The sequence below is a fragment of the Eleutherodactylus coqui genome, chromosome 2 (genome assembly GCF_035609145.1).
Source record: "Eleutherodactylus coqui strain aEleCoq1 chromosome 2, aEleCoq1.hap1, whole genome shotgun sequence".
Classification (NCBI taxonomy): domain Eukaryota; kingdom Metazoa; phylum Chordata; class Amphibia; order Anura; family Eleutherodactylidae; genus Eleutherodactylus; species Eleutherodactylus coqui.
Window position 1 is genome coordinate 98,052,243 of NC_089838.1, and position 23,662 is coordinate 98,075,904.

The 23,662-nt window shown below is 43.3% G+C and overlaps 1 protein-coding gene across 1 annotated transcript in view; it reads right to left on the reverse strand.

Moving 5' to 3' along the window:
* PRELID2 (PRELI domain containing 2) overlaps positions 1–23,662 on the reverse strand; it is an 87,480-nt gene that overhangs the window by 23,243 nt on the left and 40,575 nt on the right. The window contains exon 4 of the mRNA XM_066591250.1: positions 15,216–15,376. Coding sequence (XP_066447347.1) covers positions 15,216–15,376 — 161 coding nt within the window. The remainder of the gene's footprint in view (positions 1–15,215; positions 15,377–23,662) is intronic.

Below are 23,662 nucleotides of genomic sequence, written 5' to 3' on the forward strand. Positions count from 1 at the left end.
ATATGTACCCATACATGAAAACTAAAAACCATTGTAGGCTCATTGGGCAGTAGACTGATGACACAACCCCATGGTGATCACTGATTGGTCATGTACAGTAAGCTGTGATGCACTGCATCTTCCAACTCCTTTCTACCATAGCCATTACATCGCTCATTGCGTCCCATATCTGTGAATGAGTCTTGGGCGTCCAGGACCGTGCCACAGGATCACAGATTGTCCATTCTTAAACCAATGTTGGTAGGTATAAAACACTGCATACTGGGAACACCCCACAAGACCTGCCATTTTGAAGATGCTCTGACCCAGACATCTAGTCACCATAATTTGACCCTCAAAGTCACCAAGATCCTTATATTCGAAGCAAGAAAAATTGGTAAGCATATCAACTTCAAGAACTGACTATTGTTGCCTAATATATCCACCCCTTGACAGATGTCATTGCCACAAGACAATCAATGTTATTCACTTCACCTGTCAGTGGTCAACAATTTATTAAACAGCATATATGCAAGTACTTGGATGAGCATGGGTTTGTAACAAACTAATCCAATTTTCTTTTATGACAGAATCACCGACTGCGTTGATCAGGGAAATGCGGTGGATATAATATATATTTTGACTTTAGTAAAGAATTTGACAAGGTATCTCATGCCATCCTTAGTGAAAACATGCCTTTTCAATCTCATATTTGGTCAACTGTTAGGTGGATTCACAACTGGCTGAGCGATCAAAACTCAAAAGTGTGGTCGTTAATTGCTGCCCATTCAATTGGAAGAGGGTACCTCAATGCTCTGTCCTAGGCCCAGTGTTGTTTAACATTTTTATAAATGATCTGGAAGAGGGAATTAAGGGGAAACTGATCAAATTTGCCAACGACACAAAGCTAGGAGGGATAGCTAACACTAAAGAGAGTGGATTCAAAATGATTTAGAAAAAGCTTGAACAGTGGGTGGCGATTAACAGAATGGTATTCAACAAAGAGAAATGCAAGGTCCCACATGTGGGCAGAAAAGAAAAAAAAAGCACATACAGAATGGAAGCACATCTGAAAAAGACTTGGGCACACTAATAGATTAGACTGAACTTGAATCAACAATGTGATGCAGCAGCAACACAGGCAAAACACAATTCTGGGATGTATTAAGAGAAGCATAGAGTCTAGATCACGTGATGTAATTATCCCTCACTACTCTTCCTAAGGGCTCATGTCCGGTGATACGCAGTGAATGGAGGCAATGAAAGTCAATGGATTTTCATTGTTCTATGCACAACAGCGTGTGGACACTGTATCCATATGCAAGAGAACTAAATTGCAGCATGCTCTATTTCCTTATATATGGGCAGCGTCTTAATATGCATTCCCACTCTGAACAGAACAGGGAATTAAAAAAAAAAAAAAAAAAAGCAGCCCATACACGGTCCCTGCCAGCAGAGCTCAGAGGCTGCATATGTGTTAAACGGAATATGGTGTCAATTTCTTTTTTTAAATTGGAGTGCTCAGAACGGGACAAACTGGAGCAAGTTCAGAGAAGAGTTCCCAAGATGGTGAGCGGTCTACAAATCATGTCCTATGAGGAACGGTTAAAGGATCTGGGAATGATTAGCTTGCAAAAAAGAAGGTGGGGAGGAGACTTAATAGCTGTCTACAAATATCTGAAGGGCTGTCACAGTGCATGGTGGCTTTTACAGAGGCTAAGACCGGTTGCCTGGTTAAGCAGGTCAACCGTTAATTCATCATGTGTAGAATCGGCAATTGCTGTCTGCCTTGCTGCATGACTGCTGTTGGATTAGCCATGCCTGAGAGTAGGGTGGAGGTGTGGTTCTCTATTCACTCTGCCATTGTTTCAGGTGCAAAGTAGCTATTTATTCTTTGCCCTCCTGGTGATCAGTGCTGCTTATTTTCATACACAGTGGAGTACTTGGAGTTGGAGCTTTACTGTGGCGGGTGTTCTGCAACTTGCAGACAAGTAGCTGCTGGGTCTTTGACAGTTGTTTGTCTATTCTGTTTTTGCTTTGTGTGTTGGTGCGTCTCTCCAGGGGTTCCTACAGGGACATTCAGGCCCCAGAAAGAAAACCGCTGGGCCATCTTTATTCAGACGATGTCCCCGCTTTAGGTAGGGACCAGTCACCCTTCCAGCTAGGTTAGGGCCAGGCTCCTTCCTCCCCTGGAGTTGGTGTTACTGTCACGCATAGCAGTGTTTATGGTTTTTCGCTACCACATTTACGTTCCGTGTCACCGTGCGGAGTGGTGTACTCTGGTGTCACACGGTCCTAACTATCGTGGTTTTTATCACCCCACGTCCGTGCTGAGCGTGGTGCTCGGGCTCTGCACGGATGTGACACTAGAACAAAAGATGTACAAGTATTTCCGCTGTACTTTTAATTCAAAAGGATTTAATTATTTCCTTTCATCTTTTATTCCACATTATTTTCTTCCATTTTCTCTTTTTTTAATATTTTTCTTCATTTATTCAAAAAATGTAATTAAATTAAACCCTGGAACCAACTGAAGGCTTGGTCAAGAAGAAAAAAAAACAATAGGTTACATTTGTTACAGACACAAATGAACAAGGAGCAGTTCCAGGTTCTGATATTCCCTTCCACACCAGCAGTTCTACTTGACACAAACAATATATGCTCCAATTCTGCTTGGTGATTATTGTGCTTTGCATCATTTGGTGATTGCATGGTAATTGTAAGGGAAGAAACCAAGGTAACTTCAGAAGGACTATCAAATTACATTGATCCGTGTTATGATTTTCTATCTATCTAGTAAATGGCCATTGTTCCATAAACATTATCATCACAAGCAGCTCAATCCAACCGTGAGCAATTTCTTAGGCATGTAAAATAAGATTTGCAGATATTATTCGAGGCACCACTGTTCGTAAGCTATAATTTGAGAAACCGGATCACAATTCTGCAATCAATACGGCTGTTAAAAAGCAACCTAAATATGTGCCTGTTGACAACAACTACCTCGGTTCAAAATCAAATCCAAAGCAAAATTTACATATCACAGAAAGAAAATATATATTGCTTATAGCAAAAATAGGTTTTTACAACTGAAGCATACGAGAACAATTCCACGCAAAATGTGTTTATTCAATAGCATTCATAAACAAGATGTAATATGCAGCGCTGGGCTCCACGTATAGCAGCAGGTTATGAGATAGGATACACTGCCTTTCATCATTACAGGATGTAGGACAAGGATCCCTTCCAGCAAGGTACAGGCATCCGGAAGGCAAGAGGAGGCTTCGATTTTCCTTCAAACTTTGGAAGACTAGAAAGTGACAACTACTCCTCGTTCCTTAAACTTCTCAGATACAGAACATGGGGTGTGAAATTATAAAATGACAAAAATAAATAAAAAGTTTCAGTGACCGGTGAAGTCTCAACATCATCATTCAGTGTCAGCGATCAGGTCGGTAGGCTCGGGTACTTTTGCTTGGCAAAGGATGGTTCAAGGCGAACTTGTTGGAGGATTTCTGCCACCAAATCACCACCAATCTGGTATTCAGGAAAGTAGCAGGTAGATGGGAGGACTTTCTATATTCAGGTGGATGCAGCATAAAATACCAAAAAACAAAACCAGCATGCATTGTGCTCAATTGACCTGTAGAGTCGTGGGAGTGGAGCCACCTCTCTGAAGAGTCCCCTTCTGGAACGCTTCAAAAATCATCATTATGGCCACAATAGGCCATTTTCAACTCCGCTTATCAAGGAGACATCCCCCCCCCCCCCCCCCCCCCTGTCGACATGGGAATAGGAGGGCTTGTTTTTTGTGGAGCAAACTGTAGGTTTCTATTTGTATCATTTTTGGGTACATACTGTATGGCCTCTTGCACACTGGTGACAGTGATATTGCCACGAGAAAAATCGCAGTGATATCGCATCGGTGTTCTGTGCGATATCGCTGTGTTTTCTTCCGCTCTTTTGCCAAGCCTTACCCTGAGAATAGGCCCTAGCTGCTTAAAATAAATAAATAAATAACGCATAAATTGCCTAACAGCCGCTATCAGCTCCTCCGCACTTCTTCTCTGCAGGTCCCCGACACTTGTCTCCAGGCAACAATTCCTGGTCAGTTGTTTGAAAAACCCCGCCTCCAGGAAGTGCTGCTTGTGACTTGCTGAGCTGCGGCACTCAAACCAATGAGAGCCAGTGCTTCCTGGAGGCGGGGTTTTGAACCTGCAATCCAGTATGCGCTGACAGAAGACTTCAAACAAGTGCCAGGGACATGCGAAGAGAAGTGCAGCAGAGCAGACAGCGGCAGTTTTTTTTTAATACAAAAAAGGCTTAGTTTAGGGACAAACAGTAGGACTTCCTACTGTAAACATGGGCTACAAAACATCACAAAATTTAGCAACCCACGATTTTTTTCTCTCGCAATGTAGCACACAAAACATCGCTAAGAACCCATGGGCTTCACATAAATGCAGTTTGTAGCATTTGTCGCATTGGGGGGGGGGGACGCACAATTTTGTCGCCTGTGTGAATCTGACCTAAAAATGAAATTTTTTTTTCCGACTGCGGGGAGAGGGGGAAACCCCCCCACCCCACAAATTCTGTACTTTTTTCCTACTACATCGTTAATCATGAAGAATAAATGTCATGCTAAATCTGTCATGCTACCAGAATTATATTTTTTTAGGTTTTCCATTTTGCACAGTATAAGTCTTTGTTTTGGAAATTATATATTTTTTTACATTGTTGCATTCAAAGTCCGATAACTTCTTTTATTTCTCTGTCGACAGTTTTGTGAGGGTTTGTTTTTTGCATGACGAGCTGTAATTTTTATTAATAACATTTTGGGGATAGATACAGCTTTTCTGATTCCTTTTATTGATTTTTTGTGGGGGATGGGGTGGAGACAAGTGAACAAAATAAACATTTTGCCTGTTTATTTTTTAGGTTAACAGCCACAGCCAACTCCCATTGGGGAATGGTGCAGGCTCCCTTCTGTTGTCTATACAGAACTATGGAGGCTGCCATCTTGATGAGCTGTATTTAACAGCATTAAGAGCATTTAGAGAGATGCTTTACAGCAGCTTCAAGAGCCATTCACACAATAGACAAGAAGGGACCCATTGACTTCCATGGGAGACTGTTCTAGCCATGCTCTGTGACCTGTGCAAGGCATCAATGGTGAAAACGGTGCCATCTACATATAAAATACATATATACAATAAAAATAAGATTGAGATCGAAAGCTTAAAAACAAAAAAAACCCATACCAAAAATTCTTCAAATATGCTTTACACAAAAATGGTATTTATATAACAGGTGACTTTCTGATGACCCATTCCTTTTAAGTAAGATAAAAAAAAAAAATAACTACGTAGTTACCAGCATATAACTTGTAACCAGTCCTCTCCGTTATGAGTGCATGCATAAGTAGCTCACTATATACAAGTGGCGGTTTTGCAGGCAGGCAGCAAGGAAGGTAAATATGAAAATAACACTCCGACTTATTGCCCCGCTCCTATGAGACTCTAAAACTAAAAGTTATGGGCTCATAGGAGCTGCCAAATTCCCTTTAACTTTTTTCTTATTCCTAGCAGTAAAATGGACTGATACATATATTTCTAGTTCAGTCTCTGATGGGTCTAAATAAAAGGTGCAGTCACGTTTTAGTGTTACATAATAGCTGATGGAACTGCTACTTTCTCACATGTAACGGTTTAATACGGCAGCATTTTCCATCAATACCAGGGAACATTCTCATTGTTAATACAGCCTTTATGATTTATGCGGCCTATTTTTATATCTATTGAAATGTTGAACAAAGTGTCTCAAATACAAGTCTGCTCTGTACACGTGTGCCAACAATGCTCCATCGGAACAAGCCTATCTATACATTGCATTGAGCCACTAGAACTAAACAGTATAGCTATATACAGTACTATATATTACAGATTTACACATACCATTAACATTTATTAACTGATGACTTAGTCCCTGGATAAGTGATCAGTAGTTGATGGACGGATTGGGGGGGTCCACTGCTCGGAAACCCCATCCATCAGTGGTCCTGACCATGAACGTCACATCCTGACCAGGGTCCTGAGCAGGAATGGATTTCAATGGGAGTGAAGCCAAAGCTCCTCTGACCACCGATTACATCTGGCACAATGCATTGACAGCACGCCGGACGATTAGTCGATGGATGGGGATCCCGAACAGCATACCCCATCCATCAACTACTGATGACCTCTCCAGAGGACAGGTGTCCAGTTAAAAAAGACCAGACTACGCCTTTAATTGGGGCCACACAGTGGGTCATATTACACAGCGAGAGGCACTATTACATAGTGAAACCACTTTGTGGGTACTATTACTGGCTTGGTGTGGCCATGGCAAGCACATTAGTACTATAGGGGGTACTGGAAAGTTCAGAGGTTGTGGCAGCAGGATGGGGAGAGTGTGCAGAAGCAAGTCATGGCTGGAAAAAAATCTTAGTGGTGGTATGGATCCAGAGAAGAGAAAAATGAATACGGACAACTCCAAACAGACCTCACTTCTGATCACTAGAGATAACTGCACTGTAAATCACTTACTGTATAGGTCTGGTATTTGAGTATGTTATGTGATAACTATTATTCAGAGGTACACTAGAGCTCAGTCACGGTCTATGCCTATCAGATTCTAAAAAGGTTTTCATATACAAAGTGTATAAAGATAAAATGTATATTTTTTTTGTGGGGGGGGGGGGGGGGGGTTACTTGGGTTGGGAGGATCTGAGTTTTGTTACAGGACCCCATGAGTTCTTTGTACACTCCGGCTTTTACTCAGTGGAATGCAGTGTACCAACACGCTCGTGTGGGAATAGAACCTAACTTCTACTTCTACAGTCAAAGGTCCAGGCTTGATTCCCATTAAGGTTCCGTTAATTGTCTGCCGTTACTTGTTTGAACCTTTGTGGTACAACTACTGCCCGCAAACTGTATCCAAAACACTTAGAAGTTAAGCAGCAGGCCTGCTATCTGGGTAGCCATTCCTTACTGGTGTGCACACCAATTGGCTTTTAACGAGGCCAGCCTCACTTACAACCCAATGTGGAAGTACTTTTAGACTTCTGATCCCAGTCTGGTTGCTCTGTAGCACAGTCCTGCGTTCTGTCAGTACTCCCAATAGTTTGCTGTCTGGGATCTCAGCTGCCTGACCAACGATGAAACAAGAGGTCAAACCTCACTCTACAGTCCCATGACTTCCCAGCAGACTGTTGTCTTCCCAACAGCAGCTTCTCTTCTTGCAACAGCCTGTGTGTTCCCTACAGATCATTGCACCTTGTTGCCTCAGCTGCAGCAACATCTCCATCTGGTACACAGTCCAGGCTAGCTGTGATGCAGCTCCTACACCTTTAATGGTGTTGGGATTACCCTTTTCGAATTTTCACAGAATCTTGCTGAAATTTGTCATAAATTGTCACACTATTTAATCGATCGCCACAGCATTCATTTAATCCTTCAAGGGAGCTCCTTACAGAGAAATTTTAAAAAGCCAACCAATTCTGCCCCAAACTAATCATTTATGAATAGAGATGAGCGAGTATACTCGTTAAGGCTAACTACTCGAGCGAGTAGTGCCTTCGCCGAGTATCCTCCCGCTCGTCTCTAAATATTCGGGGGGCCGGCGGGGAGGAACGGAGGGGAAATCTCTCTCTCCTCTCCCTCTCTCCCCCCTGCTCACCGCCGCAACTCACTTGCCACCGGCAGCCGAATCTTTACAGACGAGCGGGGGGATACTCGACTAAGGCACTACTCGCTCGAGTAGTTAGCCTTAGCAATTATACTCTCTCATCTCTATTTATGAACAAAGCTATCTTCATAGATCATTCCACTTTAAATGTAAAGACGACAGACCTAAACACATTTATAACTAACCCCAGTTAGCGTAATGACAACTAAAATAGTGTACTGTCAACAGCAATCATCAATGCTGTGGTAGCAGATCAAACAACATTTCTGTAGACCTCCTGGGGCATAAATATTAACCAACCCCTTCTAGATTTACTGCAGTCCGAGTATAACAACTACCTAAAAGTTGCCTAAAAAAAGCTATATCTATTCTAAAACGCACTTTTTTTTTTTTTAGAAAAATCATAGAAACGATTACTGTAGCACTAGAGTTTTTTGGTAAATGAGCTTTCTAGTGGTGTTTTTCTTGGAGTGAATACGCCACACTATGATGTGCACCACATTCTCATCGGGGACTGGAGGGGGTCAGAGGATTTGTTTAGTCCTAGTTGTGACATTTCTCCTGGTATCCCCAACGGGTATGTGGTTTATATCGGGACACATTACTAAATATACTGTCCTATCAACTAAATGTCTCTCTCAAATAGACCTCCAGCTCTGCGTTCATTCTAGAGATAGGCTGTCAGCCCGTGTAGAGCTCAGAACTCTGCAGAAAACATCTCAGCTGGCAAAACATTGTGCCACAGTGATCAGAGAGCGGTAGTGCTCAATGTAACTTCATTGTTCTGCTGCTGCTGTAGCTGAAGCTATTGTTTAACAAATGCAATGTTCAGCTTTATCAATACCGAGTGTCTTACATGTACAGGTTTCAGTAGGACTACGTTCTGCAAGGCAGAATACAACTATTGATCCCATATAAAAGAACCATCAGCAAAGTACTTTAGAAAAACTGCTCTTTAAAGCTCCGTAGCAACATTTTAATCATCCTCACAAATCTACTAGAATTAAAGCTCTGGTGCAAATATACATGTGCTCAAACTGGTGCAGATTTGAATTTTTGGTGCACAAAGACTTGTTAAAAGGGGGTTGTCCGGAATTACTATTGATAGCCTACTGTCAGGGGTCCATCACTTGGGTTCTGCCAATCAGCTGTTTGCAGGGTCCACTTTCATTAGGGACAGAGGCTGAAGCAGACTGTTCCTTTTCATAGTGCAGTGGCCTGGGTTGGTACTGCATTGAATTTAACCCCTTAACGACTGCCAGTACGCCTTTTGACGGCCTGTATCCGTGGCCTATGTATGAAGGGGTGGGAGATCCCAGGGAACTTCGTCTGAAAAAAAATAAAGAACGCCAGAAACACCCTGTCTCCCAGAAAAAAAAACGCATTAAAAAGCGATCAAAAAGTTGTATATATTCAGAAATGGTACCAACATAAACTATAGGACATCTCGCAAAAAATGAGCCCTCGCACAACGACGTCGACGGAAAAATTTAAAAAAGTTATTGCACGCACAAAATGGCGGCAGAAAATAATTTAAAAAAAGTAAATGTCTTTGAAAAAAAAAAAATAGTACAGCAAAAATAAAATAAAATATATACAAGTTTGGCATCGTAGTAATCGTACTGACCCATAGAATAAAGTTATCATGTCACTTTTGTTGCAGTTTATGCACTGTAGAAACAAGACGCACTGAAAGATGGCGGAGTGTCGGTTTTCCATTTTACTCCACTTATAATGTACTGAAAAACTTTTAAAATTCTATGGTACATTAAATAGCACCACTGAAAAATACAACACGTCCCGCAGAAAACAAGCCCTCATACAGCGATGTTGATAGATAAATAAAGGAGCTACAATTTGTTAAGGGGAGGGAAATGAAAATTGAAAAAAAAAACAAAAAAAAACAAGGGCCGCGTCATTAAGGGGTTAATGGGAGCTGCACCTGAAATACCAAGCCGAGACACTGCACTACAGACGGAGCTGTCTGCATCCGGCTCTGTTCATATGACAGTGAGCCCAGCAAACTGCTTATCAGCCAGGATTCTGAATGGAAGACTTGAGCTGATCAACTATTAATGAACTATTCTGGAGGTGAAGCCATTAATAGTCAAGTCCTGGACAACCTCTGAATCTTAAGAGTAGTGCAAAGCTTTCCTTTGCTTACTTCTGTTGAAACCTGCCTTAAAATAATTATAATCAATGGCTACCAGTCAGTCACAGCCGGCGTCCCGCTGCAACAGGGAAAGAGTTCACAGAGGGAGCGGACTCCCTCTTTGTCTCCGGCCGGCTCTCGCGATAACATCGCGAGAGCCCGGCCTGTCACCATGGTAACACGCCTATGATCGCTGTATAAGCGATAAGACATGGCAGAGCAGTAGCTGTGCCATGCCTTATGACAGCGATCATCAGGGCAGTGGTTAAAGTCCCTCAGTGGGACACAAACAGTGTAAAAAAAAACAAAGATTAAAAAAATGAATTTAAAAAAAATGTAAAAAAAGTAAAAAAACTTTATGCTTTTTCTCAGATTAGCATAAAAAAAAACGTAAAAAAAATAAAACCCCACATTTGATATTGTCGCATCTGTAACGACGCGTACAATAAGTTGCACATGCTTTTGACTGTGCACGGAAAAAAACGCTAAAAAAAAAAAAAAAAAACGCTAAAAACCTGAGGCAAAATGCAAATTTTTAGCATTTTCCTCACTAAAAAGGCAATAAAAGTGATCAAAAAAGCCATATGTACCCCAAAATGGTACCAGTAAAAACTACAGCTCGTCTCGCAAAAAATAAGCCCTCATAGAGCTCCGTACATCGAAAAATAAAAAAGTTCTAGGACTTTAAATGCAGCGATTTAGAAAAAAAAAAAGATTTCCAAAAAAAAAGGGTTTTTATTGCAGAAAAGTGGGAAAACCTACAAAAATGTAAGATTTCTGGTATCTTTGTAACCGTACCGGTACGCAGAAAAAAAATGGAATGTCTCATTTATACTGCATGATTAACGCTGTAAAAAAAATAAATAAATAAATAAATAAAAATAAATAAATATCTATGGCAGAATTGATGCGTTTTCTGTCCCTGCTATCATAAAAAAAAAAAAAAAAAGTTTTGCAATATAGTCAATGTATACAAAAGTGGCACCGATAAAAACTACAGTTCGCCACGCAAAAAACAAGCCCTTATACGGCCGCGTCAATGGAAAAATAAAAAAGTTATGACTTGAGAAACGGAAAAGAAAATCCGCCAAAAATTGTTGCGTCCTTAAGCCCAAAATGGGCCATGTCATGAAGGGGTTAAATACAGTTTTGGGAGTCACACACTGCCGCATGTGTTTCTAGCATTTTCGCTCTTAACCCCTTAAGGACATGGCCTATTTTGGCGTTGAGGACCAAAAAAGTTTTTGTAGATTTTCATCTCCATTTTTCTAAAGCTATAGCTTTTTAATTTTTCCGTTGACCAGCTGTATAAGGGCTTGTTTTCTGGGTGCGAACTGTAGTTTTTATTGGTAGCATTTTGGGGTACATAGACTAGATTGTAAAATTTTTTTTTTTTTTTCTTATGTATGCAGGGAGAGAAAACGCTTCAATTCTGTTATAGATTTGTTTTTTGTTTTTTTATAAAGCGTTAATTATGCAGCATAAATGACACACTACTTTTTTTTTGCGGGTCGGAACGGTTACAATGATACCAAAATCCTTTTTTTTTTTTTTTAGGTTTTTTCCACTTTTTTTATTTTCTAAAAAATAGATTATACCTACCCGATTACAATGTTTCTGGGAATAACGCTCAACTCAGAATAGCAATGCTCCTGCCTACCCGAGGAAAAAATACAAAAAATCCGACGGTTAGTCAAGACCTTCCTACGGAGACGTTTATGCACAATTCGGGAAGCCATGTCTCTCCTGGGAAGCTTGACGTCATGCATTCCAGGAGTGGCATGGGCCCAGGCTCACACCAGAGCTCTGCAAGCCTCAGTCCTATCCACGTGGGACAAGAGGCAGTCCTCTCTAGGGACAAGAATGTACATCCCAAGCATGGTGAAAACATCCCTGCGTTGGTGGACATCCCCAGAGAACCTGCGGAGAGGGGTTCATTGGCTGCAAAACCCAGCCACTCACATCACAACGGACGCCAGCGCCTGGGGATGGGGAGCGCATGTGGGGAACCAGTTCTTTCAGGGCCCCTGGCCTCAAAGGACGAAAGGACAGTCCTCAAATTACAGGGAACTACAGGCCGTATGGCAGGTTCTACAGCAGTTAGGGAACTCTCTATGGAACCGGCATATAAAGATACTGTCAGACAATATCACTGCGGTCGCCCATATACGACACCAAGGGGGCACAAGATCTCCCGCCCTGCAAAACATTGCACAGAAAATCTTTCACTGGGCAGAGGGCCGGATCCTTTCGATCACGGCAACCCACTTGAAGGGGACGCTAAACCAAAAAGCGGACTTTCTGAGCAGGAGGCAAATAGACCCAGGAGAATGGTCTCTCTCCCTGGAGGCGTTCAGAATCCTGACCAACCGGTGGGGGACCCCACAATTGGACCTGTTCGCAACCAGGGAAAATGCCAAAGTAAGCAACTTCTTCTCCCTCTGGCCGGGAGATCGGCCGACAGCAGTAGACGCCCTAGGCCAAGACTGGGGAGAGGGGCTGGCGTACGCCTTTCCCCCTATACCGTTGATCCCCAGAGTCTTACAACATTTCAGAACCCAGGTATGCACACTAATCCTGGTGACCCCCTTCTGGCCCAAGAGAAGCTGGTTCGGTCTTCTAGCAACATTGAGCGTCCAGGACCCAGTCACCTTCCCTACCTGGACAGATCTTCTATCGCAGGGGCCACTGAACCATCCGAGCCTAGACAAGCTCCACTTAACAGCATGGCTCTTGAGGAATCCTCACTAAGGGGGAAGGGATTCTCACAAAGAGTGGTAGAAACGTTAATGTCCAGCAGAAAAAAGACGACCCACCTTATCTACCAGAAGGTTTGGAGAAGGTTCTCCTCATGGAGACAGGGAAGGGATTCCGGGGATTCTATCCCGAGCATCCCTTTGATCTTAGAATTCTTGCAGGAGGGCCTAGACATGGGCCTCTCTCCAAGCACCCTGAAGGTCCAGGTCGCAGCCCTTAGCGCCATATGTGACACAAAGTTCGCAGACAACAGATGGGTCAACAGGTTCCTAGCAGCAGCAACTAGATTACGGCCTAGGCCCATAAATCTTTTTCCAGACTGGAACCTTAATTGTGCTCTAAGGGCCATGACAACGGTACCATTCGAGCCGATCGAAGCACTACCCATAAAAATGCTTACTATCAAGACCATTTTCTTAGTAGCCATCACCTCCGCAAGACGGGTTAGCGAGCTGCAGGCCTTGTCCATTCGCCACCCGTTCCTGAAAATCTCGGACACCAAATTAGTATTTAAAACGGACCCGGTGTTTATGCCAAAAGTAGTATCACATTTTCATAGGTCCCAAAACATAATAATCCCCTCATTTTTTAGTAAACCTAAAAACGAGGAAGAAAAAACCCTAAGCTGCCTGGACGTTAGGAGAGCAGTCCTAGGCTACATAGAGGCGACAAGCCACTGGAGACGGGACGACAACCTGTTCGTCCAGTTCAGTGGCCCAAATAAAGGGAGCAAAGCAGCGAAAAGCTCCATAGCCAGGTCGATCCGCCTAGCCATCATAGAGTCCTATAATGCCCTTGGGAAGGAAATCCCCTTAGCTCTTAAAGCCCATTCTACAAGGGCAGTAGCATCCTCATGGGCCGAACATAGCTCAGCCTCGGTCGAGCAGATATGCAAGGCCGCAGTCTGGAAGAAACCCCACACGTTCGTTAAACACTGTAGGGTAAAAGTGCAGCAGGACGAGGACATGGCCTTCGGCCGCAAAGTCCTCTCGGCAGCAATCCCACCGTAGGGAAACTTTTTAGTTGGTACGTCTCAATTGGTGCTGTCGTGGAGACGACTGGGGAAAAAATAGATTATACCTACCCGATAATCGGGTTTCCAGTAGTCTCCACGACAGCACCCGTACCTCCCCCCCCTAAATTGATAGAAAAGAAACTGTAGAATATAAAATAAATACATAATATAATATTTTATAATAAAAAAAAAAAAAAAAAACAACAACAAAAAAACCCGGTTAAGGGAAGAAATTTAAGTTGAGCTCCTACCCCGGCAATTCGTTAGAATCCACTGAGGAAAGTGGGGAAGGGGGGGGGAGCTTTTTTAACCTCTCAGTGTGTTCCTGTCCTATCAGGAGGAGGCAATCTCAATTGGTGCTGTCGTGGAGACTACTGGGGAAAATTGCATTCAAAAGTCCTATAATTTTTTTTATTTTTCCATGGACGGAGCTCTATAAGGGCTTATTTTTTGTAAAACGAGTTGTAGTTTTTGGTACCATTTTAGGGTACATACGCTTTTTTTAATCACTTATTGTGCTTTTTGGCAGGCAAAATGCTGAAAATTAGCAATTTACCTCAGTTTTTTTTAAGCCTTTTTTTAACGCTTTTTGCCGTGCAGGATAAAAAAAAAAAAAAAAAAGTTCAATTTATCGTACGTGTCTTTAGAGAATCAACGATATACAGTGGGATTTTTTTGGTTTTTTTCTTAATGCTAATATGAGAAAAAGCATTAAAATGGGTTTTTTTAACATTTTTATTTTTTGTACATTATTTTGATCTTTTTACACCATTTTTGACCCTCTGGGTCTCACCAACTGAGAAGTGGACGATATACCCTTCACAACCTGGATTAGTGTGGTGTTTGTGTTGTGCCCAGTGTGTGTGTTTTAACATTAATTCTAATAAAAATTTATGATTTTAGTGGAAGTCACGTCTGTGAATTGGGCTTTATACTTTTTAGTCTGACTTAAACTGCCCCCCTCTGTGAAATAATTTTTGACCCTCTGGGGGACTTACACTGCAGCACCGATGAGCGCTATGATAAGGCATTGCAGGACTTCTCTCCTGCCATGCCTTATCGCTTATTACAGCAATCACAGGCACTGGCAATACAGGACGCTGGTATCTGGCATCCTGTTGCCATGGTAACCAGCTGGGCTCTCTGCGATAACATCGCGAGAGCTGGCTGAAGTCACAGAGGGAGCGCCCTTTCCCTGCCATGATCTCGCGCTATCCCTATCACGTAAGGGTAAGTCATTTTGCAGGAAGTACCCCACTCCCATGACGTACCCTTACGTCATATGGAAGGAAGGGGTTAATCTTGGCATAAACTAAAAGACAGACATTAAATAGTGTGGAACAATGACAAGCAATGTACTTTCATTGACGCCATTTTGTGCGTCCTATACATGCGTACATCTACTAGAAAAAAAATTCAGCATGGCCTTTATATGTTAACATGTGGATTCTGTTTTACGACTACTGAACAAACTTGGACACAGAATGTTACCCAGACTTCTTCCTTTTTTTCGCTAACAGATGATAACTTCCATCTAAAACATTTTAGCAAGACCCTCCTCCTGATAATACAAGTTATGTTTCTTACCAATTGGAATTCTGTTTGCTTTCCCTGTAAACAGACTCTTCATTCATTGATGCATATTGGGCCCATGTTAGGCAGCGGCTCTTCAGGTTCATCACACGTGACCGCATGTCCAGCCATGACTCCTCTTCCAGGTACACATTTGATATCTTGAGGATGCTCCACTGTGGATAAACAAAGAAAATCCTCAGAAATACCCAGTAGTTCCCTACTAGAAATTGTATCAGTAATCTTTATTTATACCTTTAATACAACATATCCATGGGTGAGATTTATTAAAACGGCAATGCTCTTCTTTTTAGAATGAAGGTTCCAGGTCGTAATGGGGAACTGCTCAGTTTTTGCTTTGCAATAGCTTTGATAAATCTGCCCAATTTGTGTTTCACGAAAGCAGAAAAGCCATAAATACAAGCAATACACTGCACAAAAGCAAGCCACAATAGGTCCATCAGCTATCATAGCGGGATTGTGTCATCAGGACAAAGAACACCAAATCAAATCTTAGTAAGGGATTAGGCTTGGATCAAGTATTGATGAAAGACAGGCTAGACATGCTTAAACACTTTGTGAACCTGTGAGTACCTACATATCCTGAAGCAAGGCGTTTAATGGTTTGTTAACTGCTCATTAGAAGTCTCATTTAGCAAAGCCGTAAAGAAAGAAATAGTCTTTTTTTGACCATAAAATAAGAGAAAAAAAAAAATTTGAAAAAAAGAAATGAAAACTGCATGCTGAGGTCACTATGGGCAGCAAGTCCAGTATTTTTCAGTTTGAAGAAATCGGTCCTCCTGTTATGAAAATCGTTAAACACCGACCTGGTCTGAAGAGAAGTTTGCAAGACAGTTTAGTAGAGCTTCTCTTCCAGATCACTAAAGAGACAGCAATCAGTAAGTGGCAGGTAAACAATACATTAAGCGGCCATGCTGCTTTAGTCCCTTAGCAGACCCAGAAAAGCAAATGTAGCAATCTGGTACAAACCTAAGAGCTGAACAAGTTTAGGCAGAAATGGGTTTTGGCATTTTTCTTTTTTATTTAATTTAAAAAAAAGTTTCCTAAAAGTTTATCTATAATACTAAACAACTTTCCATAAATCAATAATACAAGCAAAGGATTTAAGTCACATTAAAAGAAAAAGAAAAAAAAACAAAAAAAACACAAACACAACTTTGTTGTTACATATTTTCTTAGCTTCCTCTCCTCATCTCTCCTACACAGATAACTCCCAATTCACTGATAAAACTAGTACATAGGATCCCATACACACTTACTGAGTGTTAAGGGTAAGTGACACAGACACACAAAAGCGCATCTGCTAGTAAGTGTTTTACGATGTCATCCCATAGCGGGAATCAAGGCTAGCGGTTCATTATTGCATAATGTCCTCCATGCATAGTTGAGAGATAGAAGAGCAAGATTTTTTTTATTATTTTCGGTGTGTGCTGTGTTTGGGAGACATCTTAGCAGCCACTCTCCTGCTCCCTGCCCTCTCCGTAATAAAGCTGATAAACACAGGCCAAGGGAAAACAAATTATCAAGAGATTTAGGGTGAAAGATTAGTGCAGGAGGGAAGAGAAGAAAAGCCAAGTAGAGAAAGGAGGGATACAGGAAAAAAAAATAGTGACCTGGTGACTTGGCGCTACACTCCAGGGGAAATGAAAAACTTGGAATGATTAAGTTCAAACTTCTCCTTTATTTGATAATATAAACAACCAGCATTGGAAAACGCAATTCGGGGCAAAACTCCATCATTTCACCTGGATTATATACAGTTGGAAACCTGAGAAGCGCAAGGTACTACTTACCAGGGAGGACGCCGGGATAAAAGAATGGTAGAGTTGGAAGGGACCTCCAGGGTCATCGGGCCCAACCCCCTGCTCAGTGCAGGATCACTAAATCATCCCATACAGATATTTGTCCAGCCTTTGCTTGAACGCTTCCATTGAAGAACTCACCACCTCCTGTGGTAACCTGTTCCACTCATTGATCACCCTCACTGTCAGAAAGTTTTTTCTAATATCTAATCTGTGACTCCTCCCCTTCAGTTTCATCCCATTGCTTCTTGTCTTTCCTTGTACAAATGAGAATAAGGCTGATCCCTCTGCACTGTGACAGCCCTTCAGATATTTGTAGACAGCTATTAAGTCTCTTCTTAGCCGCCTTCTTCACAAACTAAGCATTCCCAGATCCTTTAACCGTTCCTCATAGGACATGATTTGCAGATCGCTCACCATCTTGGTAACTCTTCTCTGAATTTTCTTCAATTTGTCTAGGTCTTTTTTAACCCCCTAAGGACCGAGCAAGGTAAATATATGGCACTTGACCCTGGGCTTTAATCTGGGCTAATAGCAGTAGTACTGCATGGAATTAAAGACTCTGCTTCTGCAATCAAGCAGGAGCAGGTCAGTTCTTCAGTGAATTTCATGATGGATTTAAAATGAGAACCCAAAAGGAGAAGATCAATAAGAGCCATGTACTAAAGAGTGAAAGTGGAAGTATTAACTTAACTTCCAAGAAAACAAGGGTCAGTGGAAAAAAAATAGCCCTGTGTGTCACGGAAAAAAAAAACGTAGCAAATATTATTTTGCTAGCTGAAGGCAAAAAATAAAAATAAAAAATTATAATAGGGATTTTACCCATGTGGTTTTACTGCCCTAAGAAGTGTCTAGTCCTTTAGGACCCAAAACACCCTGGTCCTTAAGTGGTAAAACTGGACACCGTATTCCAGATGAGGTCTTACTAAGGAAGCAAGAGGGGGATAATGACCTCACGTGATCTAGACTCTATGCTTCTTTTAATGCATCCCAGAATTGTGTTTGCCTTTTTTGCTACTGAATGCCAGTGGAGGGTGCCACAGTCAGGGTAGGAGAATCCCTTAGGTCTCCATAATCCATCTCAGCTGATGAAGGGTTTTGCCCTGAAATGAGTTTTCCAATGCTGGTTGTGTACATCATCAAATAAAGGAGAAGTTTGAGCTTAAAGGGGTGGTCTCGCGAAACCAAGTGGGGTTATACACTTCCGTATGGCCATATTAATGCACTTTGTAATGTACATTGTGCATTAAATATGAGCCATACAGAAGTTATTCACTTACCTGCTCCGTTGCTAGCGTCCTCGTCTCCATGGTTCCGTCTAAATTCGCTGGCAGCTTGCTTTTTTAGACGCGCTTGCGCAGTCCGGTCTTCTCCTTTCAGCACGAGCCGCTTCAGTGTGCTCCCCGCTACAGCTCTTCTGCGCATGCGCAGACGAGCTGTCACTGCTCAGGAGCGCGCTGGAGCGGCCATTCTGCACCATCCTCTGTTAGAGGAAGGTGCAGAAACTGGAGCTGCCCAGCGGAGAAGCCCAGCCCAGCCCAGCCCAGCCCAGCAGCCCCGAGAAGCCTCCCAGGTAAGTGATGGGTCGGGGGGGGCTGCCGCTGCGCCGGGGGGGGCTGTCGCTGCGCCGGGGGGGGGCTGTCGCTGCGCCGGGGGGGGGCTGTCGCTGCGCCGGGGGGGGGCTGTCGCTGCGCCGGGGGGGGGCTGTCGCTGCGCCGGGGGGGGGGCTGTCGCTGCGCCGGGGGGGGGCTGCCGCTGCGCCGGGGGGGGGCTGCCGCTGCGCCGGGGGGGGCTGCTGCTGCGCCGGGGGGGGGCTGCCGCTGCGCCGGGGGGGGGGGGCTGCCGCTGTGATGGGGGAACTAGCGCTAGGCCGGGGGGGCTGTCGCTGCGATGGGGGGGCTGTCGCTAGGCCGGGGGGGGGGCTGCCGCTGCGATGGGGGGGCTGTCGCTGCGATGGGGGGGCTGTCGCTAGGCCGGGGGGGGCTGCCGCTAGGCCGGGGGGGGCTGCCGCTAGGCCGGGGGAACTAGCGCTGGGCTCCGGAACCTAGCGCTGGGCTCCGGGGCCTTCACCTGGGCTGAGGGTCTAGCGCTGGGGAGCCGGGGGCTTCACCTGGGCTGAGGGTCTAGCGCTGGGGAGCCGGGGGCTAGCGCCGGTTACCTGCTGCCTGGCGGTGGGCGTCTGGTCGGCGGCTGCGGGGCGTCCGGTTGCCATGGAGACACAGCTGGCGGCGTCTCGGGAGCGCGCACGTCGGGGAAAGAGCCGGCGGCCATCTTGAGGAAACTTTTATAAGTTGCTGAAACGCTGGAACGGTAAGTACGAACCAGCTAGAAATGTCATTTACAGGGGGGCTTAGTAATGTATGTTTAATGGGGGGGACTGGGCAAAAAAAAAAATTAACTGCTTCCTCGAGACATCTCCTTTAACTGTTGTAAGTATTTAATTACTCCCGAGTCACCAGTTGTTTTTTTGTATCCCTCAGTTCCCCCACACCCACTTAGCTGGAGCAGTATCTGGTCGGCAGCACCCGCATATCATCTTGCGCACTTTAAACCTATACGGCCCTTGCCTCCTCCTTTCTTACGCACACCACCCGTTTCAATGGGTGATGCAGGGCATCAAAACCACACTGAAAAACCAAAAAGTAGAACATGCAGCGTTCATTTTAGCGCACGTTAGAAACACTGAGCTAAAACAATTGTGAGAGGCCCTATTGAAATGAATGGAGGCTTAGTACAGCTATAAAAACACTCCTGTGAGAGTGGGCATAGAGGTAGATATTAATCTATAGTTTTCACATTAAGTGGATGTTTTATTGGTTATCAATGGATTTCTGATGCGCTTCTTAAAAAAGATAAAGCAGAATTCATATAAAAGATGTGTACATGTGCAACACTTATCAAAGCCTTTGGAACAGTGATGTATACCACACAAAAGAAGTCATAAAAACAAGTCCAAACAAAAGGATGGCGAATTCAAAAGCACAGAAATGTACAGTGATAAATGTGTGCCATTAAAATGTATTGAGCACATTGATTTTCAAGGTCTTTATCACAAAGTACTGAAGTTTATTGAAACAGCCCAGAGTTTTATTCTGAAAGGTTACCAATGCTTGCACTGCCCTTAATTGGTCAACCCAGTTTTTTCTATAAGACAATGTTAGGCTTGTAAGGCAAAAATAAAAAAAGGTGTTATAATTGTTAAACAAATGGCCGCCGTCTACTATTCATGCTTTACCGTAGAGGCACGTAGGAAGAAGAGACATTTATGTATTACCTACAACATGCAGATCTCCCTGGAAAATTCATAACACTTAGAATGAATTTGCCTTTAAGCACGCAAGAAACATTGCTTTAAGAAACAAAGATGTTAGCAAGTATTCTCCGTTTCTGCCCAATCGCTCATCACTTAAGGTTAAAAGTTGTCTATAGCTTCTATCGACTTCAATGGAACTCGCACAAAAATAGAACATGTTGTAATTTAAATTTCCTCTCGCGGAAGTCGCAATCGTTGTCCACTGATGTGATCGGACATGTTCAGTCTTTGTAATGAGTGCGGAATACCGCGGATCGTCCCAGCGGGTGACAATCGCGGATTCCACAAGTCAAATCCACTCGTGCGAGACCGGCCTGAAAAAAGGAAAGCTCTCTTAAAGAGTATCTGCACCCTCAGTCTGCAGCAACGATGGAGTGCGAGTACTGTAGACGGAAAGTGCTGTTTACCCTTTAAGCTAAACATGTGAAAGAAACGGCGTTTTGTTTCAGTCAACTGATTTATTTCATGAAATTAAACTATTCCTTGGGAAAGTATAGAAAAATATCAAAAAATTGTTGTAAAAAAGCAACTCGAAACAAGTCAAAGTTTGGTGGTTAAAAGGTGAATTCTTTTTGATCTTCGAAAGGTACTTTAATTGTATGTAATTTAAACATGGCCCCAGGACTCTTCTGTAGAAAATCCCACATGAGAAGAGTCCCCATACTAGTTATAGGCATGTGTTGAGCCGTTCATATGACTAGTAAAATATAAAATCACTGCCATTTATACTGTTACAAAAACTTAGAAGCTGCTGTATGCGTACATGAGGAACACCGTTTCTTGTCTGGATAGGACTTGTACTTCACATTTATCATGAGCTTTTCCCTCTGAAGGCTCTCTCCAATCCTCAGCCTTTCCGAGGACTAGTTGTTAGATAGTCTCCCATAAACTACACGTATAGGAGAGCAGGAACTCTGTCTCCATCTCTCTTTAACACATCCTCAAATAGTATTTCTGTATAATGTCCTTCATGATGCTGAGCATTGCAGATATCAAACTACTACCGACGAGCTGTCCGTCGGGTTGTGAGTGACTTTGATGATGTCACTGTCATGTGATCAGGGACGGAGCATGTAAAAGGTCCTTCATCCACAGTGAGGGAGTTACATGCTCCGCCCTTGATCACATGACTGACATAATAACAGGTCCTGTACACACACAGCTGCTGTCCGACTAGATGTTTGTTGGTATTCAATAGCATCTGAGATCTCGGGTGTTTGTAGTCCGCCCATAATCCGCACAAGGATGCAGGACCTTTGATGACATCACAGTCATGTAATCAGGGACGGAGCATGACCGTGACGTCATTAGAGCTCCTTCATCTCCACTGCAGTGCTGCTTCTGAGACCTGTAGTATGGAATGAACAATGTATGTAGCAGTGCATGTAGCACAGCTGTGGGGTGCAAATGCGCCACCAGAAACACCGATACTATAATTTCCTAATAAATTACCAGTATTTCAATAGAGGACAGAGAGTAGAGATCTACTATTAGTCACAGAATCACATCTGTGTGCATCTACTTCATTCTTTCTGCAGCAGCTCCCCCCCCCCCCCCCCCTCTTCTCTATAGACATCTATGGGCAGTATGAGGCACTCTCTCCTACTTTCTGTAATCCATCTCAGCGTCTTCTACTGGAGATAGACTGCACATGACAACAGGCAAGGGATAGCAAGTTAGACAGAGGAGAGACCCCTAGTGGCCAGCAATTTTGAGCCATTTCTCTGCACAAAAATATTATTGTTAAATAAAGTGATTTTCACTTCTAAGCACATAAGCACAAGCTTGTTAAAAAGAGTCAGTGACCATTTAAATACCAAGAATTTCCACAGTGGACAATTTTGAACTTTAAGGAGTTCGACCTGGGTCTAGAACAGGTAATGTTCTTGTATTTGCTCTCACGGAGTACCAGCAATACATATTCGTGCCCCTCTGGGCTGTATATAGGTACATCAGTATTCCAAAGCACGTTGCATGCATGTCACTTCATTCTTTACCAATTTATATATTTCTCAAATAAAATAATCAGGCGCTTTGTAATACTGTCTGGATAAAAGGCGCTTTCTAAATGCAAATTGTTTCTATGTGTGACCTGATGAAATACGAGATGTAGAAAAAAGTATCTGTATTCATCCTTGTAATTAGACTCGAGGATTAATAGTTAAGCAATGATGAAAGCTGACCGACTGCTGTTAGCGCTTGGTATTCATATGCACTCAATGACCTTAACAAATGATGGCGAGGTCATGCAAATGTTTAAAGATTTATGCAAACTGCTTAGTCCCCAGTCTGATTCCCTCTACTGCTAAGAGCTAAGTAAATTATCTGCCCATTCCATGATTCATTTGGAGTTGCTTCCAGCTAGTTATAGCCTATTTAAAATGATGGATTTCAAAAGACCCCCCTTTTGCCAACTGTTGCATGCAAGACATCGACAGGCACAACTCGGCAATTGGCAACGGCAAAATTTTCCTACCTTGACAATCCGCTCTTTTTGGACTGATTATGCATGAAAGAAAAAGTCAAACAAATTGTATGCCTGCACATTGTAATCTCCACTTCATAGTTTTGTTGTATACACAGGAAAAGCATCCGTTTGTTACCATAACACGCCACGCCAATTATACAGATAGAATAGAGTTATGTCTGAATGGGTCGTCCATGATGGACAGCTAATTTTCATTCAACAGTCCCCCAACAACTACTGGTTGGCCCCCTGCACACAGGCGGAAATTCCATGGCAGAATTTCCGCCCGTGCACACCTGCATAGGATTGCATTGCAAAACGCAATCCTATACACACAGCCATGATTTGTCCGCATGAAAACACACGCGGTAAACAAATCACGGCATGTTCTATTTCTGTGCGGGTCTCGCGCTCTGCGCATGCGCCGGCTGGGCGGCAGCTGGCACATCACAGAGCAGAAGCGGAAGCAGGTGAGCCGCACTGGTCACTGCAGGGGCGCTGGTCAGAGCCCGCTGCAAGAATTCTGCGAGAATTCGGGATCCGACCCAGCTGTCTGCAGGCGGCCGTTATCTCTTGGAAGACTGTTGTGCAAGTGCAGGCTGAAACTAACCGAAGTTTGCTTAGAAGCATATGGTAAAGGTCCTCCAGAGCATAAAGGTTTTATAGAGCACCTCCAATAGACAGCTGCTCTCTAAAAACCGAAGACCTCTGTATGAAATCCAAGTCACGCCAATTTTGCTGGGTCCTCACGCTGAGGATCTAGTCTCCACCTGTAGTTTATTCCTCTGACCAATAGAACTGTGGCTCCTCAAAAAGGTGTCTTTCCTTAAAAAGTCTGCATTAAGACGTTCCCGTTATT